The sequence below is a fragment of the Halichoerus grypus genome, chromosome 9 (genome assembly GCF_964656455.1).
Source record: "Halichoerus grypus chromosome 9, mHalGry1.hap1.1, whole genome shotgun sequence".
Taxonomy (NCBI): Eukaryota; Metazoa; Chordata; class Mammalia; order Carnivora; family Phocidae; genus Halichoerus; species Halichoerus grypus.
The window spans coordinates 114918322-114935116 of NC_135720.1; the positions used below are offsets into that span (position 1 = coordinate 114918322).

The following is a 16795-nucleotide window of genomic DNA, read 5'->3' on the forward strand; positions in this document are numbered from 1 at the left end:
GGGCCCCCATTCTTCCAAAAAAGACAAAGACCGCGTGTGGGGCGGAAGATCCGAGGACTTTATTTCCGGTCACCACCCCTACCCCTCGATTCAAACACTGATATCAAAAGAATAGAAAAAAAATCAGGCCAGGAGATTAGCAACCCACCTCCTCCCCCAATCACTCCCAAATCAGGACACATGATTGATGTTTAATTGATGTACATCCCCAGCTCTTCCTGCTACCCCCTCTGTCCAGGGCTCTGGTCTTCCCTGAAGCTTCCACCAACAGGTGGGAAGGGGAGGCAGACCTTGGAAGAAACCTGTGTGTGGTAGCTTGGTCCTCTGAAAACAGGTTGGGTAGGGTACACGGCATAGGCTGTCATCAACCCCTCTCTTTTCCAGCCTTCTTCATGGCCCCATTTAGCCCCCAAACCCAACAACATGGTCAGCACATGACTAACACTATGGTCCCTCTGACTTCTCACTCTCACTTCTGCAGCTCCTGTAAGACTGCAAAGTCTTGATGGCCCTAATGCCAAAGTCACCACTTCCCTAGGATACAACTTCCTTTGGCAGATGTCTCTGGCCAGGACCCCCAACCTCCACAGATCCTTGACCTGGAGGACTTAAGAGGCTAGAGGTTTGGGGCTGGGGTGGGGGCGGTTTACCCCACCTCTCACTCGAGGTGGGCTATCAGCACCATCATGACAACTCCCCCCAGCAGCCCCAGCACCTCCAGAAGTGACTGCAGTGGTGATGCCTCCCTCAACAGCTCAGGCAACACGGACACCGTTGCTACGTAGATAAAGCCACCTGCAGTGAATGGCAGAATCCAGCCAGGACCTGTACCACCTGCAACTTCACTGCCCACTGCCCCTCCTTCAGTTAGGAGGGCACAGGCTGTGCCTGCCAGTGCCCCTATTGCTGTCAGTAGTTGTAGACGCATCGCCTGGTGGGCAGAAAAGACAGAAAGGTACTCAGCAACATCTAAAGATGATCAGCTGTTAGGCACGTCTGGTGGGGTATAGGTATATATGGGCAGAGTGCATGTCTTTGGGAACTAAAGACTAAGTCAAAAAGAGGAGGATCTAGAATAGACACTGTCTGGAAAATCTTAAAATATCAAAGAGGTCCTTCCTACAGGCCTTCTGATTGAGTAGGTCAGGGCGAAAGACCCTCATAAACCATTCAGATGGTTTGTGGACCATAGTTGAAGAAATACTCAGCCACAGGACAAAGAAACAGAATTTCTTCCCCCTCATTTCTGGAGGATTTGTTGTTCGTAACAGTACAGCCTGTTTGGAACTAATGAGAGGTGATCATGGGTTTTGGGTGGGTGAACAGGAGGTAAAGAGTTTGAGACAATCATGTCTGATGCACAGCATCACCAACCTGCTTTTTGCTGCACCCAGACTGAACCAGGATGGCAAAGTCCCCGACTTCATGGGGTACTTCGTGTAGCAGGACGGTCATTGTGGTCAGGATCCCTAGCCCCCGACCTCCTCTAAATGAAGCACCAATGGCCAGACCATCTGTGAAGTTGTGTGCCAGGTCAGCAGCCAGATTCAGGTACCCTGATACACGTAGGTCTTATACAAGTGGAAAGGAAGACAAATTGATTATCACCCCTAATTCCAGCCCTGGTCAGCCCTTATCACATCTCTCCCCAGAGATCACTTCACACCCAGCCCCTTCATGTTTCCCAGACACCTGCCATTACCCACAGTGCACATTCCATGTGAAACATGATATCCCTTGCCCACGTTTATCAATAACTCTGGCCCTCACCTGAACCTGTTTTTTCTTCTCCAGAATTCTGAGGTCTCACTGGCCCATCTTTGAGCCCTGTGCTTCCTCCTCTCCTCTTCCGAGACCCACCTGCTTCCTTTTCTTCCTCCTCTGAGCTCTGTTTCTCCTTTGAAGTACGCTCTGAGGGAAGAAGTTAGTAAAAGCGGAGAACAGAGATCTCCAAAAATGTCCTCAAAAGAGAAGTCCCCTTCCACCTAAGAGCCATAGGATGAAGGGATTCTGAGGCAGGCAAGGTGCTTCTTAAGGAAAGTTGTTCCTGGACTTACCCTGTTTTCCATGCCCATGACTTCCCTGTGTGTGACCATGAGTTTGTCCATGTCCATGACTGTGTCCATGTCCGCCTTTCACATGTCTCACAAATTTCTCCACCACAAGAAAAGCAACAATTCCACTGAGGACCCACAGTCCCACAGACAGAATGGGGCCCTGGCCTGGAAATAGAGACATTGAGACATTGAGGGAGATGTGGATTCGAGACTCCTTTTCCCCAAGTACAGGAGGAGAATAGGAAGAGAAAGACCTTCCCCAACATCCCAACACATCTCCATCCATTCCCTCTTTACCACTGTGAGAGTGTCCATGCCCAGGCTGCTCCAGAGGGTGGTGAGAATGAGGTTCTAGAGAAAGGGAGAGAAAAGGTCAAATGAGAAACTACCCTGCCCAAGTGGCATGCATTTGGGGGGATATTGGAAAGTCAGGGATGACAAAGGGGAAAAGAACCCTTTTGCCCAAAGAATAAAATATATTAAGATTTGCAGTAATGGCCAAAGATCACTTACCCAGGGCGTGAGGGATGAGGTGCAGAAAGGCATCTCCCAAGAGCCCACCTGAAGCAAAACTGAGCAAGATCTGGAGCAGAGAGCGGTGCCGGGGGGAGTTTGATTCCACAGGGATAAGGAAGAGGACAAAAAATGGAGCTGCAGAGATCAGAACGGTGGCCCCCAGTGCCTGGTGAGGAGAGAGTCAGGGGTCAAGTGGTGCGGGGTTTCCCAAAAATCCAGAACCGGCCCCTCTCTCCCCCATCCCTTGGGGACTCACATAAGCCCAGAGAGTGACAGTGTCCAGGTCCTGCTTGATGCCTGGAGCCCCAGACTCCCCATAGCCTCCATGGCTGTGCTCATGGTCATGTCCATGTCCTCTGTGGTAGAGGCTCTCATGTGATTGGCCATGGCTATGGCCATGGTGCAAATCCTCATGTGAATGTCCATGTTCGTGACCGTGGGTATGCCCGTGCCAGATGCTCTCGTGAGTGTGGCCATGGCCAGGAGCATGACTGTGTCCATGGTGGAAATCCTCATGTGAGCGCCTGTGGCTGTGGCCATGGAAGTCCTCGTGCAGGTCCTCGTGCAGGTCGCCATCACCCCCGTGTCCGGCCACTAGCAGCCCCAAGGCCGCCCAGGTCAGCAGTCCCACGGCCACCCAGTGGGGGGCCCCCAGGCCTCTGGCCATCGCGCTGACCAGAGGGACAGAGACAGTGACTCCACTTGACCCTCAACTCTACACCTATGAGGGGTCAGCTTTACTCCGTTCGTGCCCTCCGTCCACTTCTATGGGCCGCTACCCCATTCCGCTGTCCCCACCCACATTGTTCCCAAGACCCGGTCCCTTTATCTCAAACCCCCTTCCGGATATAGGGCCCCCGGGCCACCGCTCTAGGCTTTGATCCTCCACTTTACGGACTCTCTGGGCCCTCGTCTCTATGATCCACTAAGTAGTGGAAAGGGCCTGGAAAGGACGGTAGGGTAAAGCAGGGAATTCTCACCGGCTTCGGGATCCTCTCCTTTCCCGGTTTGCTCGGACGTGGCAGTCCCGCCTCTGGCTCCCGCGAGAGCAGGAAGTTCCGTTCCACCTCGGTCCCGATACCTTTACCAATATGGTGGCACTCTGGTGGCGGCCCAGACGCCCTACTCTGGCGCGCATGCGCGGGCGTGGAGGTTATTTGAGGGGAGGCTGGGCGAGGCCGGCTAACAGGGCCGAGGAGACCGCCTCCTCCGTTTCCAACTAGACGAGGGGGCGGGAACTAGCGCGGAGACTTCCCGTCTGTACCAAGATGGCTGCCATATCGGCGCTGTCATTTTGGTACAGGGCAGAGCGAAGCGCTTAATTCGACCTGGTTCAGGCCAGAGTCTTTTTCTCTGGGGCTTCCTCGTGCTCAGCTAGCCCCCTGGTCAATATTTGGGAATCCCTGGTACCTCTTCGGTATCCTTGCACTCAGCCAAGAATCATGTCTTGGGCCGCTCGCCCGCCCTTCCTCCCCCAGCGGCATGCCGCAGGGCAGTGTGGGCCGGTGGGGGTGCGAAAAGAAATGCATTGTGGGGTCGCCTCCCGGTGGCGGCGGCGACGGCCCTGGCTGGATCCCGCAGCGGCGGCGGCGGCGGCAGCAGCCGGAGAACAACAAACCCCGGAGCCGGAGCCGGGGGAGGCTGGACGGGACGGGATGGGCGACAGCGGGCGGGGTGAGTGTCCTAGCGGACGGACAGGCGAACCAGTGACCGCGTTATCTGCGACCCCTCCCCCGCGTCCCCTGGCGCTCTTTCCCTGGCGCTCCCGCCCCCTTGTTTGTAAACATGCGTCCCCTCCCTCCCGAGGGCCTTAGCGCCCTCCCCCCCCGGGGCGGGGCGGGGAGGGGGAAGCTTCCGCCCTCCTAGCTTTGGCTGTTTGAGGCCCTACAATCTGGAGGTCCCGGGCATGGGACACGAGTCCTCGAGTTTGGGGACTCTGGACGTTTGAAGGCAGATCCTGCTTCCTAGGAGGGGGTCTCTTCCGCCTCTTTTTCTTGTACAGTCGGGCTACAAGCTGGGAATGGAGGGGCCGTCAGTTGCACCCCACGTGCTGCCCCACCCACATAAGACATGACTGGCTTGGGGTGACTAAATGCATTGCTTGGAATTCTCCCTCGCCTGAACTAGCCTGTCTCTTGTCAACCCCCTCCTCTCACCACAATTAGGAGTTAAGCCCTTGTTTGACAACGGGGTGTTTCTGGACATGAGGATGAGTGGGGTGGGTTGGGGTGGGGTGCGGTGGGGGATTAGAGAGAGAATTAAAGTCTCCAGTTGGATGATCTATGACTCATTTTCTCTTTTTTGTCTTTCTGTCTGTGTGTCTCTGTGCCTGTATGTACCCCTCCCTCAGACTCCCGAAGCCCAGACAGTTCCTCCCCGAATCCCCTTCCCCAGGGGGCCCCTCCCCCTTCTCCTCCTGGGCTACCCCTACCCCCGTCAGCAGCCTCATCCCTTGGAGGTTCCGGGGCCCCACCCCCACCCCCGATGCCACCCCCCCCACTGGGCTCCCCTTTCCCGGTCATCAGCTCTTCCATGGGGTCCCCTGGTCTGCCCCCTCCAGCTCCCCCAGGATTCTCCGGGCCTGTCAGCAGTCCCCAGGTGAGAGGTCATGGCTCACTGACTGCCTCTCCACTTTCATTTCCTTGTTTTCCTTGTGACCCCAGATCCTTGTGTGAACTTCCCCATGGTCCACTGACCTTCCAGTCCTCTAATCCTGGCAGGCCTGTGGTCCTTGTGAGACCCTTTGCCCTTCCTGAGGTGACTGATCTTTCAGTGCATGCTTCCTCCCCACCCTATAAAAGAACCCTGAATATTCTGATGTCCCTTTCATCTATCTGTTATTTTTGCCCTTTTTGTCCCATCTGCCATCCTGAAATACATGCCCTTCAGGGCCCCTGTATTGCACAATTTCAGGGAGAACTGTATGTCTGATCTCTTTGCGGTTGTGCTCCAGGGGTGGCCCTTCACAGACTGCAGTGTAAATAATGTCCTCTGTAATGTGCAATGCAGGGCCCTGCCTAGGTGGTAGGGGATGATTTCCATGACCTCTGAGAGATTCTCCTTCCCAATGAGTCTCCCTGTGACTTCCCTATTTCCCCCATCCCAGATTAACTCAACAGTGTCGCTCCCTGGGGGTGGGTCTGGCCCCCCTGAAGATGTGAAGCCACCAGTCTTAGGGGTCCGGGGCCTGCACTGTCCACCCCCTCCAGGTGGCCCTGGGGCTGGCAAAAGGCTTTGTGCCATCTGCGGGGACCGAAGCTCAGGTATGGGGCTCAGAGGATCACCAGAGAGGAAGAAAGAGAGTGTCTGACATTTACCATCACCTGTGGGATTCCCAGGGGCTCACGGGGTTACATTGGAGCAAGTGGGTGGGGGGAAGCCTGGTGATAGGTAAGGGACCTGGAGCTCAGATATGGGATGGGGGATGGTCAGAGGAAAGCGGGGGCTGGTATAGGGTTTTTGAACAGTGAGGAGTGTGGGACTGGATCATCCCTTGTGTCCGGGTTCCCCATCTCTGGATTTGGCAATGGATTTAAGCTAAGTTTGCTGGGGGGAAGCTGGCAAGAGACATAATGGCAAGGGACCTCCGTGCAGCCTTGTTGCTCTTCCCCTCGCCTTCTAGGCAAACACTATGGGGTTTACAGCTGTGAGGGCTGCAAAGGCTTCTTCAAGCGCACCATCCGTAAGGACCTGACCTACTCGTGCCGGGACAACAAGGACTGCACCGTGGACAAGCGCCAGCGCAACCGCTGTCAGTACTGCCGCTACCAGAAGTGCCTGGCCACCGGCATGAAGAGGGAGGGTAAGGGCCCGCCAGGCAGGCTTCCCTGGGCTACCCTGCGGGAGAGGAGGGAGGAGGTGGAGGGAGACTGCAGGAAAGGCCAAACTGTGCCTCTAGGGAGGACTGCACTGTTCTCTCTCCTCCTCCAGAGGGCGGTATTCGATTTCTCTCTCCCGTCATCAGCTCTTGTCCCTGGTATGCTGCTTCGTTCTCTAAAGTTTCCTTCTTAATGGGGGTGCTTCTCTGTGGCCTGCCCCTAGGACCCATCCTCCCGTCCCTAGTGCTAGGGTAGGCTAAGCTTTCCTTACCCACGAGGGCCTTCTCTGTCTCCCCTTCAGTTACCTGAATAGTCCCTCCTCTTTGACCCAATGGTTGCTTATCTGTGGTCCGTCCTCAAGAGTCTGGGACTCTACTCATTTGGAAAGTTACAGACTTTACTGAAGACCTCAGGGATGCCTTCCCTTTCCTTTATCTTCTTAAGTCTGATTCTGGAATTCTCAGACACTTTGGAGTGTCTTAGTCAAATCCCTCATTTTAGCGAAGATGAGCCTGAGGCCTGGTTTTCCCAAGGTCATGTAACAAAGAAGGGGCAGGGCTGGGATCAGAATCCATCCTTGAAGACTCAGGCCAGTGATCCTTTCACTGCTCTTTGTTGAATCAGAAGAGCATCAGATTTGCAGTCAGGCACCCTTGGATTTAGATGGATGACTTGCCGTGTATTACGTGAACTTGGGCAAGCTATCTAACTTCTCCAAGCCCTGCATTCTTCATCTTTAATAACAGAGATAAGAGCTCACAAGATTCTTACAGTAATTGAGGGAACATTAAAATGTGTTTTCACATTTCTTAGCATGTAGTTGGTCCTCAGTTTAAACATTAGCTTTCTCCGTCATCCTTTACCCTCCCTTCCCCTCCTCCTTCTTGGTTTATTTATCTGCCCTTCTGTAACCCCTGCTTCCAGACTGCCCCTAGTCCACCATTGCTGGTGACTTCCCCAATTCCTATAAATATCTCCTAAGGGCCATGAGAACCCTGATAAGACCCTAAGGACATTTCAGAACCCCTCACGGCTGACTGTTGACTTTCCCCTTTTTCTTTTCCTCCTCTTCCCACCCCCAGCGGTACAGGAGGAGCGTCAGCGGGGGAAGGACAAGGACGGGGATGGGGAGGGGGCTGGGGGAGCCCCCGAGGAGATGCCTGTGGACAGGATCCTGGAGGCAGAGCTTGCTGTGGAGCAGAAGAGTGACCAGGGCGTTGAGGGTCCTGGGGGAACCGGGGGTAGCGGCAGTAGCGTGAGTGATGGGGTCAATCCAGTCTCTTTCCTGATGGGGGTGGGGGATGGGAGTCTAGGTTGATTCTATTTCCCTCTCCTCTCCCTTTCCCTCCCAACCCCCCCCCCCCACCCCCAAACACTGCCTGGGACTGGAAGTGCTGCCAAACAAGGTCTCTCAAACATCTGAGGTGGGTGTGATAGTTTTCTCTGTCCCCATCCCAAAACAACCCAGTGGCAGAACCACAGGCAAGTCCTAAATACGTAATTGTTTTCACAAATGCCTGAGGAGAAGCCTGACTTACAAGGATTGGTTCAGATGGTTTTGAAGGGAGACTCCTTTAAGGAGGTGGTATCAGAAACGTCTTACAAGGGGGGGCTTCCACTGTACCTCCAGACCTTCCATAACTCTTACCCCCCATCCCCTGCAGCCAAATGACCCCGTGACTAACATCTGTCAGGCAGCTGACAAACAGCTATTCACGCTTGTTGAGTGGGCGAAGAGGATCCCACACTTTTCCTCCTTGCCTCTGGATGACCAGGTCATATTGCTACGGGCAGGTCAGTGACCTTGAATCCCCTTGAGCTCTTGACATATGACCCCTACTCGACCTTCTGACCTTCAGTGACCCCAGTGCATACTTACATACCAAGGGGGCCAAGTTCATTGACCTCACCGCTTCTTCTTCTCTTCCCGGATACGCTTTGAATCCCATGGTCTGCTCTCTGGCTCCTGACCCTTGCTGCCCCCAACCCAGGCTGGAATGAGCTCCTCATTGCTTCCTTCTCCCACCGATCCATTGATGTCCGAGATGGCATCCTCCTCGCCACAGGTCTTCATGTGCACCGCAACTCAGCCCATTCTGCAGGCGTGGGAGCCATCTTTGATCGGTCAGTGGCCCTCGGCTGGGCTGGCCTGTAGGTAGAGGGGGTGGGGCTATAGGCTGGTCCGTGTCCAAGGCTGGCTGAGCTGTGACCTTTGAGTGACCTGCAGGTCCCTCTCCAGGGTGCTGACAGAGCTAGTGTCCAAAATGCGTGACATGAGGATGGACAAGACAGAGCTTGGCTGCCTGAGGGCAATCATTCTGTTCAATCCAGGTAAGAGGAGGATCACCCCTGTCTCTCAAGACCAAGGCAACCTTGGAGCCTCCTCTTCTCCAGAGACTCCTAAGTTACCCAGCTATCCCCCTCAACCCGGAAATCTCCCAGCTGACCAAGAAAAGCCCACATCCACTGATACATTCCCCTTTGATCCCATTCCATAACTTGCCCTGCTTCCCTTGCCAGGCATCTGGTAAAGGGCCAGTAGGTGGGGCCCAGAAGGGACATTGTGTGGGCCACATCTCCACATTTCTGACTTGATTTGTCTTCCTTCTTCTTCCTCTTTTCCCTGCCATCTCAGATGCCAAGGGCCTCTCCAACCCTAGTGAGGTGGAGGTTCTGCGGGAGAAAGTGTACGCTTCACTGGAGACCTATTGCAAGCAGAAGTACCCTGAGCAGCAGGGACGGTGAGAAGGAGCTGTGGGGGTGAGGGGTTGTGGGGTGCCATGAGGGTGTGTTCAGGGCCCATGTGGTTCCATCTGTCTTCTCCCACCTCTACCTCAGGTTTGCCAAGCTGCTGCTACGTCTTCCTGCCCTCAGGTCCATCGGCCTTAAGTGTCTAGAGCATCTGTTTTTCTTCAAGCTCATTGGAGACACCCCCATTGACACCTTCCTCATGGAGATGCTTGAGGCTCCCCACCAGCTGGCCTGAGCCCAGACCCAAACATGGTGCTCCTCCTCACACCTGAGGAGTACACATCTGAGGGGGACTCCAGCCTTGGGGCATGGTGGGGAGGGGCCATGCCCTAGAATCTTGATGGGGTGAGGAGTACAGGGCAGAGCTGAGACCTCCAAGGGGATCCATAAACCCTCCAGGGGGTTTCCGTGACATCCCAAGTCAGAGGGGACCCCAGATCCTTGTGAGGGCTGGACCTCTCCCTTCAGTGGCCTTGAGTCTCTGAATTTATCTGGGTCTGCCATGATTTGGGGTGATTTCTCACCCCCTGCCTGGAACGATCTCTCCTTCCCCCAGCACAAAGCACTGGCCTTGCTCACAGGACCTTGCTTCCTTCTCATCTTGCCTCACTTAGCTACCCATGCAAAAAGAGAGAATGGGAACTCGCCCAGAGATGGATATTGGGGGGCAGGCCCCCCAAACTGATGGACATGGGAGTAGCACTCTGACAGGCCTTCCTTGAGGCCTTGACAGTAGCCCGGCAGGTGGGGGCTACTCTGGAAGAGGGAGGGGCCCTGTCACTGTCTCCAGTCCAGAGTCCCTCTCACATCTCACCTCCTGCTGCAGTCAGACTGAAAAATAAAAAGGTGGTGGTGGTTAGGGGGTGGGTGGAGATGTAGGAACCCATCTGCTATTTTTAATTTCCTCTGAGGATAGAGACTTGCAGTTAGACTCAAAGAAGTACTGTACTTTCCCAGGTTGACTAAGAAATGCCAGCGGTGGAGGTGGTGTTTGGGAAAGGCTGGGCCCTGAGATGGTCTGTCCCTGGGGCCCTTCAAGCACTGGCCTTCCCAACCCCCTCCCCATCTCTTCTTGTCTAACTAGGGGAAGGGGCCTGGGATGTGATGGCGGGGAGGGGCAGGGGATGGTTTGGTGAGTAGTCCTCTCAGGCCCTTCCTTTCACAGCCTTCCCCCAGACCTGGGCACACACAGTGTAGCCTGGGGGACACAGGACCTTGGCCTGAGAATTGAGGGGGGATGGTCAGCCTGCAGAGATGGGGTGCTGGGGCTGCATGATTTTTGCCCTGCAGCTCTTCTCTTTGGGATTCCTTTCCCTTCTCTTTCACTCACACATAAAATAGCTTTCAAATTAAAATCGCTGTTTTCTGGACTGCGGTGACTGTATTGGGGGGGGCAACACTGCGTCGGCCACGCGCGCGTGAGGGGGGGTGGGTATCCGGTCGGGAGCTCCGGACGCGCTCCCTTGACGCCGCCGCCGAGGTTCCCTGGGGCCCGAGAGGCGGGCACAGGGTGGGGGACACAAGGCGCGCTTTGTCGGGGAGGGGGGGAGAGGGTGTGCCAGGCTGGGGGCGGGGCCGGCCGGAGGAGGAAGAGGGGGGCGGCTGATTCTCAAAGGCGCCTTGTTCGCTTGCGCCCTCCTCGCGCCAGCGGGCGGCGGCGCCTCGGCTCGCCCCTGTCTTCTCCGGCCGCGCCGCGGGCTCCGGGCAGACCCGGCGCCGTGCCCGTCCGTGGGGGCGCACTGGGTGCTGAGCGCGGCGGCCTCCTCAGGCGTTGCCCGCCCGGAGGCGGTCTCTCGTCCCTGAGTGACCCTGTTTCCCCGCATTCTTCCAACTAGCTTCGACGGCCCCCTCATCTCTCCGATGGGTCCCTTGCCATCTGGGCTCCCGGACTCCCTGACCTCGTCCCCCTCGTTTTCATCTCCTTGGACCTGATTATCCTGTGTGTGTCGGGCTGTCCAGTCTCTGGCTCTCTCCGCCCCCCACGCCGGGTCCCTCTGCCTCCCTTCTAACCACCTGTCCCCGGCCCCTTGCAGCCGTCGGGTAGCAGGTCCCCAGTCGCTATCTATAGCCTAGTCTATAAATACCCCCTCCCCAGGCCGGCTCTGTAATTACACTGGGCGGGGCGAGGGGAAGTAATTATGGAGACCTGATAGGGGGGAGGTAGAGACCCCCCCCCAGGCCCGCCTCTCCCCTCCCACCGTGCCCTAAGTCCCGCCCAGGACTGCTGAAAAGGAGTCTCTGGGCCCCCAGGTGGGAGGGAGTTGAGGTGGGGGCTCTGAGTGGACCTCTGGGTCCTAGAAAAGGAAGGGGCAAGGGAAGAGATATCGGGGTTCCCGAAAAGGTAATCTTGGGTACAGGCCACTCAGTCTCTGCAAGGAGCAGGGGAAAGCAGTCTGAGGGTCAGCGAAGGAGGGCTCCTGCCCCCCCACTCCCAACAAGGTGGAGATCGAGGGTGGGGTTTCCCCTCGGTGGCTGTGGGCGGGCGGCTGGAGGCGGGGGCTGGGCCGGGGGCGGGGTGGGGGCTGTGGGCCGCCGGGGTGGCCGGGGACACACAGGAGCGGCGGCCACCGAGGAAGGAGCAGCGCCAGAGCCCCGACGGCGCCCGGCTGCATGGAGCTGGGACGCTGAGAGCTGTCGCTACCCGACAGCCTCTGACCTCCGCGGGACCCCAGCGTCCGAGGCTCAAAGCCTGCTCATTCTCTCCCGTCAGCCTTGGGGCGTTCTGCTCCTCTGGCCGCCCATAGAGCCCTGGGACCCGGTGTTCGGGTCGCCAGCAATGGAGCGGTGCAGCCGCTGCCATCGCCTCCTCCTGCTGGTACCGCTGGTGCTGGGGTTGAGCGCGGTCCCCGCCAGGGCAGGTAAGAGGAGTCCCGACACCTGCGTCCTCGGAGTCAGGCTGCAGCTCTCAGTACCCCTCCCCCCACCCCCCGCTGATGCCTGGGGCAGAGCTTCCAAATCCAAGAAGGGCTGGAGGGCAGGTCACCTAGGTCCCTGGGAACCAAGGTAGGGATCTCTTTGCCTCCTTGAAGTGACTGGAAGAGGGCAGGGAAGGCTGAGAGGTGGAGGCTCACCTTAAAGAAGGGACTGGATGCTGGGGTACTCCAGGGAGAGCCAAAGGTGGCCGGGGCTGGTGTAGTCCAGCAGATGCTGGGGTGGGGAGGTAGATGCCAGTGTTGATGGGTGAGGATTGTGTGTGTATCTTCTGGGCTTTCTATCTCTATGTCTGGGGTGAGAGGGGAGCATCTGTGGGTCAGCGCAGAGCCTAGTAAGTAGAGAAAGGAGGGATGCCTGGATTATTTGTCCCACTGGCTTCCCGGACAGGATCCCCTTCCCCCTCCCTGTGCCCTCGATGCTGCCACGCGGCTGGCTCTGGGGAGCACTGGGGCTGGCTGCCAACAGGACGGCCGCTGGACAGGCTGGGATCAGGTGTCTGAGGCAGGAGCCAACTCTTTGCATTCCTGCCCCACCCCTCCCCCTCTGGCCAGCGAGGTTCCCCTGGGACCCTGGTGTCCACAACCCCAATCATTTCCTTCTTTTTCCCAGGATCCAGAAGTCCTGGCACCTAGGAAAGGGATTTGATGCCGGACAGGAGGGGGCTGGGTGTACCTGGGTCCTGGGCAGTTGGGAGCAAGCCTCCCACTCCTGGCAACACTGAAGGCTGATTTGCATGTAACTCCACTATTCATTTCTTCTCCGTCCTGGAGAGAAAATGGTCAGAATAGCAGCATAAAGGATTTAGATTAGATTACAGAAAGAAGAACTTCCAAGATTCGAGGAGCATGAGGCTGAGGGACAGGAAATGGACGTGTGTGATGTCTGTGGACTCTTGGAGCCTTTCTTAGGGAGGAAAGGAATCCTCTAGCATGGAGGCTGAGATGACTGTCTCTTATTTTGGGTTTGAGTGGCTAGAGATGGGACTCTATAGGGAAATGGGCTAGTGTGGAATTCATAAGAGTAAAAAAATGGGGCATTTGGGGGCCAAAGGTAGAGCGGTGGGGCTGATGGGGCTACCAGTGAGGAGCCTGTGGGGCAGACTGAGGTCGGAGTCAGCGGGCACATATGTGGCCTGAGGTGGGCAGATGGGTGGGCAGACCTGTGGGTAGGTCGTCTATAGGATAGAACTATACTCCTGTGGTGTTTGGAGAAGGGCGGGGGCCTCTGAGGTCTCCTTGGCCTGGGGTCTCTGTGAGTCTCTGTGTCTCTGTCTCACTCACCCTTCCTCTCTCAAAGCGGCCCTTGTGTGTTGGTGTTTGCGGAGCTGCCACACTCAGGGGCCAGGCTAGGGCGGGGGGGGGCTGGTGGTGAAGGGGAGGGCAAGGCCGTGGTTTCCCGGCTCCTGGACTCAAAGGGCCTTTTTTCTGCCTGTCCGCCCCACCTCACCCACCCCACCCAGCTCTACTCTCCTGATTGCTCTGGCCCCTGCCCTGCCCTATGCTTCTCTGAAAATTTTGCTGGACTTTCTTTGGGATTTTTCCAATCTGGACCTGATGGCGTGAGGAGTGTGTGTACCAGGGAGCAAGTGAAGGAAAGGTGACCTTTGTCTTCCAAGGAGTTTGAGCCTGAGGAAGCTGAATTCTAGGTGGTTGGGGGGATGGCCTGGGTCTCAAATCTTTGGATCCAAGAGGTGGGGGTAATGGGGCAGGGTTGAAGTTCCAGGTGTGGGGAACTTGCCCGGGTTTTGGGCAAGGACTCTGATGGGATCCACAGATGTATGGCTCAGGGCCCTGGACCAGCTCCGGGTCCTCGTGGCAGCTTCTGCCCCCACCCCCTCACCCCCAGTCCATCTCCCAAGCCAGGGGTACAGGCTCCTGGGGTGGCTCTTTCTGCTATCTCCTTCCTCAGCATGGTCAGAGTTGTCCCCACCTCCCCAAATGCGGGCACTGAAGCAGTTTGGAGCCCCATCCCTTAAGATTTGCCTCTCTGGTCCCTCCCAAGTGGCCCCCCTGCACCTCCTGTGCCCAGGATGATCGATTGCCCAGATGTTGTTTATGCTGGAGATAGGGGAAAGAGGCCAAAGACCCAGAGACCCAGAGATATGGAAAGGGAGTGAGAGAGGGAGAAAGACAGGGGAGAGAAAAGCATAGAAAGAGCGTGAGGGAGGTGGAGGAAGACAGAAGAGACAGGGAGACAGAAAGATCAACAGATCCAGAGACAAGAAGAGTGAGAGAGAGAAGGGGAGATGGTGGAGAGTAGAGAGAAATCCACAGGTTGAAAGACAGAGATGGGGAGAGACTGAGCGAGACACACTGGGAGGGAGATGGGCAGGGGTCATGTGGAGCTGAACACAGGGCCAGTGCTGCCCTCTTCCAGGTGACTCTGGTTTCCTATCCATCCAGGGCCCATTCAGGGGAAAGTAAGGGAGAGGTGACCTTTGCCTTCAGGGAGCTTGAGCTCCAGGAAGCTGAGTTCTGGACTCCAAATACCCCCATATCTTGGCGCTCCTGAAGGTGTGTCCCTTCTCCTGATCCTCATGGACTCTCCCAGGTGCACGCCCTGTGGATGTGCTCCGGGCCCTGAGGTTCCCCTCCCTTCCTGATGGCGTCCGGATGGCAAGAGGCATCTGTCTGGCTGATGTGGCCTACCGAGTATCCCGACCAGCCCAGCTCAGTGCACCCACCCACCAGCTCTTCCCAGGTATGGGTGACATGCTGGAGTAGCGAGAGCTGGGGGAGGCCCTGGAGTGGGGTCTAGAATCAGACACCAGAAGGGAAAGGTTTTATGGCTCTTTTTGCCTCTCATTCCACCTGGTTGTGTCTCTCTCGGGTACCAGGAGGTTTTCCCAAAGATTTCTCATTGCTGACTGCTGTCCGGACCCGCCCTGGCCTCCAGGCTCCTCTCCTGACTCTCTACAGTGCCCAGGGTGTCCAACAGCTGGGCCTGGAGCTTGGCCGACCCTTCCGCTTCCTGTATGAGGACCAGACTGGACGGCCTCGACCCCCGGCTCAGCCAGTCTTCCGAGGCCTCAGCCTAGCAGATGGCAAGTAAGTCAGTTTGCTCCTCTGGTCTGCCTGGACTGGCCCTTCAGGAGCTCCCCTCTGGCCACTGGCCCCAGAACCCCCACTCCCTGAACTAGGAAGCCTTTTGGCCACACCTCACCTACCTACTGCCCAAACTTCAGATGCTTCTGGCCCAGAGTTTGGGCTTTAGAGTTTAAATCCTTGCATGTAGTACTAGCCTGTGCCTTGGGCAAGTTAACTTTTTTAAGCCTCAGTTTCTATGGCTATAACATAGGGATGATAGAATCACGACAATCAAATGAGAAAAGTGTTGCCTGGTGCCTGGTGCATTGTAAACGCTCAATAAATAGCCACCATGATTCCTACTACTATTATCATTGGCTCCAACCTTTCCATCATCTGCTCTCCAGCCCTGTTGACTCCCCCCACACCCTCAGTCAGTCAATTGAACCACTTCCCCCATGACCAGGTGGCACCGTGTGGCTGTGGCTGTGAAGGGCCAGTCTGTCACCCTCATAGTTGACTGCAAGAAGCGAGTCACCCGGCCTCTCCCTCGAAGTGCTCGTCCACTGTTGGACACCCACGGAGTGATTATCTTTGGTGCCCGTATCCTGGATGAAGAAGTGTTTGAGGTAACCAGAACATAGAACAGAGTGGTTTCTGATCCCACATCTTGTGCCTATTCTCCTTCTGGCCCCAGTACTCCATCTTCTTATAGCCTAGCCCTTCATTTGAGCTCTCATGAATCTCTATTTCCATTTCCTATCCTCAGGGCTAATTTTCTCTGTAGGACAATTAGGTGCCCACTTATATGGCAGGACAGCTGTCTTTATCAGTCTTCATGAGTCTGCCTGTCCATTCATCCCTTCAACCAATCTCTCTATCTGCACCCACTCATTCATAGACTCATCTAATACCCATCCATCCATTTATGCACTCACTCACCAATCAAGCATTCAGGTTTGTACCCACTCTCTTGCCCATCTTCCTCTGCCCGGCCACTTTCTTCTTCACTCATCCATCATCTTTATCCCATCCATTTATTCACTCATTCATCCACCCACCCAGCCCATCTACCCATGCATGCGAGGATGCATGTATTCACCCATCCCCTCATTCACCCACCCATCTCCTCACCCACCCACTTTCCATCCAACCATTCACTCATTCATTTACATATTCACTTCCATCCATCTATCTACCAATCTGTTTCCTCTACTCCATACCTCCATTTATCTACCCACCAATCCTCCCATTCATTCATTCACCATCCACCAACTCTCCCATTCAGTCAGTCATGCATTTGAGCCCCCATTCATTCACCCACTGACCCATCCATCCATCCATCCATCCATCCTTCTATCCATCCACCTGTCCATCCATCCACCCACCCAGCCAGTCAATATTCTCTGAATACCTGCTGTCCCAGGGTCAAGGGGAACACAGAAGAATAATAGAAGGTCTCTATTATTCTCAGGAGCTCCCAGTTCCTCTTTGAGGATGAGATAATAACCCCAAACTATAATACAAGGCAAGATATGCTAAGTACCATGTGTGGGCACAAATAAATGCCATTGGAATTCAAAAGTGGCTTCCCTCTCCCCCATTTCTGGAGGTCCTGAGAATTCTCATCATCACTGCCATTGGAAGGTCAAAGCAACTAAGGCTGGGCCACTGTTTCCAGAAGCCTTTGTGG

The 16795-nt window shown here is 55.8% G+C and overlaps 3 protein-coding genes across 14 annotated transcripts in view; 2 read left to right on the top strand and 1 right to left on the bottom strand.

Annotated features, from left to right (window-relative positions):
- Positions 1–35: 35 nt before the first annotated feature.
- On the bottom strand, positions 36–3713 carry SLC39A7 (solute carrier family 39 member 7). The gene is made up of 8 exons (XM_036072343.2): positions 3554–3713; positions 2830–3244; positions 2571–2739; positions 2355–2408; positions 2058–2222; positions 1771–1911; positions 1375–1571; positions 36–931 (listed from the first exon to the last, which is right to left on the bottom strand). The coding sequence occupies exons 1-8, from the start codon at positions 3709–3711 to the stop codon at positions 659–661; spliced, it is 1572 nt and encodes a 523-aa protein (XP_035928236.1). The 5' UTR covers positions 3712–3713; the 3' UTR covers positions 36–658.
- An 89-nt stretch (positions 3714–3802) lies between these two features.
- Positions 3803–10512, top strand: RXRB (retinoid X receptor beta). 4 transcript variants are annotated; one of them, XM_036072340.2, is made up of 10 exons: positions 3803–4247; positions 4924–5171; positions 5680–5836; positions 6196–6375; positions 7474–7646; positions 8056–8185; positions 8383–8515; positions 8619–8722; positions 9027–9132; positions 9230–10512. In XM_036072340.2, exons 1-10 carry the CDS (start codon positions 4016–4018, stop codon positions 9375–9377), a joined length of 1611 nt encoding a protein of 536 aa, XP_035928233.1. In that variant the 5' UTR covers positions 3803–4015; the 3' UTR covers positions 9378–10512. The 4 variants fall into 4 exon arrangements, with proteins under 4 accessions (XP_035928233.1, XP_077911625.1, XP_035928234.1 ...); XM_036072341.2 differs by having other exon boundaries at positions 3804–4247; positions 8631–8722; XM_036072342.2 differs by lacking the exon at positions 4924–5171 and having other exon boundaries at positions 3804–4247.
- An 864-nt stretch (positions 10513–11376) lies between these two features.
- The window catches only part of COL11A2 (collagen type XI alpha 2 chain), a 29076-nt gene continuing 23657 nt past the window's right edge, over positions 11377–16795 (top strand). For 7 of the 9 annotated variants that reach the window (XM_036072332.2, XM_036072336.2, XM_036072337.2 and 4 more), the window contains exons 1-4: positions 11703–12000; positions 14627–14776; positions 14913–15123; positions 15569–15731. In XM_036072332.2, coding sequence (XP_035928225.1) covers positions 11919–12000; positions 14627–14776; positions 14913–15123; positions 15569–15731 — 606 coding nt within the window. In that variant the 5' untranslated portion in view covers positions 11703–11918. Of the gene's footprint in view, positions 11582–11702; positions 12001–13566; positions 13673–14626; positions 14777–14912; positions 15124–15568; positions 15732–16795 lie in introns of those variants that run through there. The other 2 variants (XM_036072330.2, XM_036072334.2) reach the window with 2 other exon arrangements.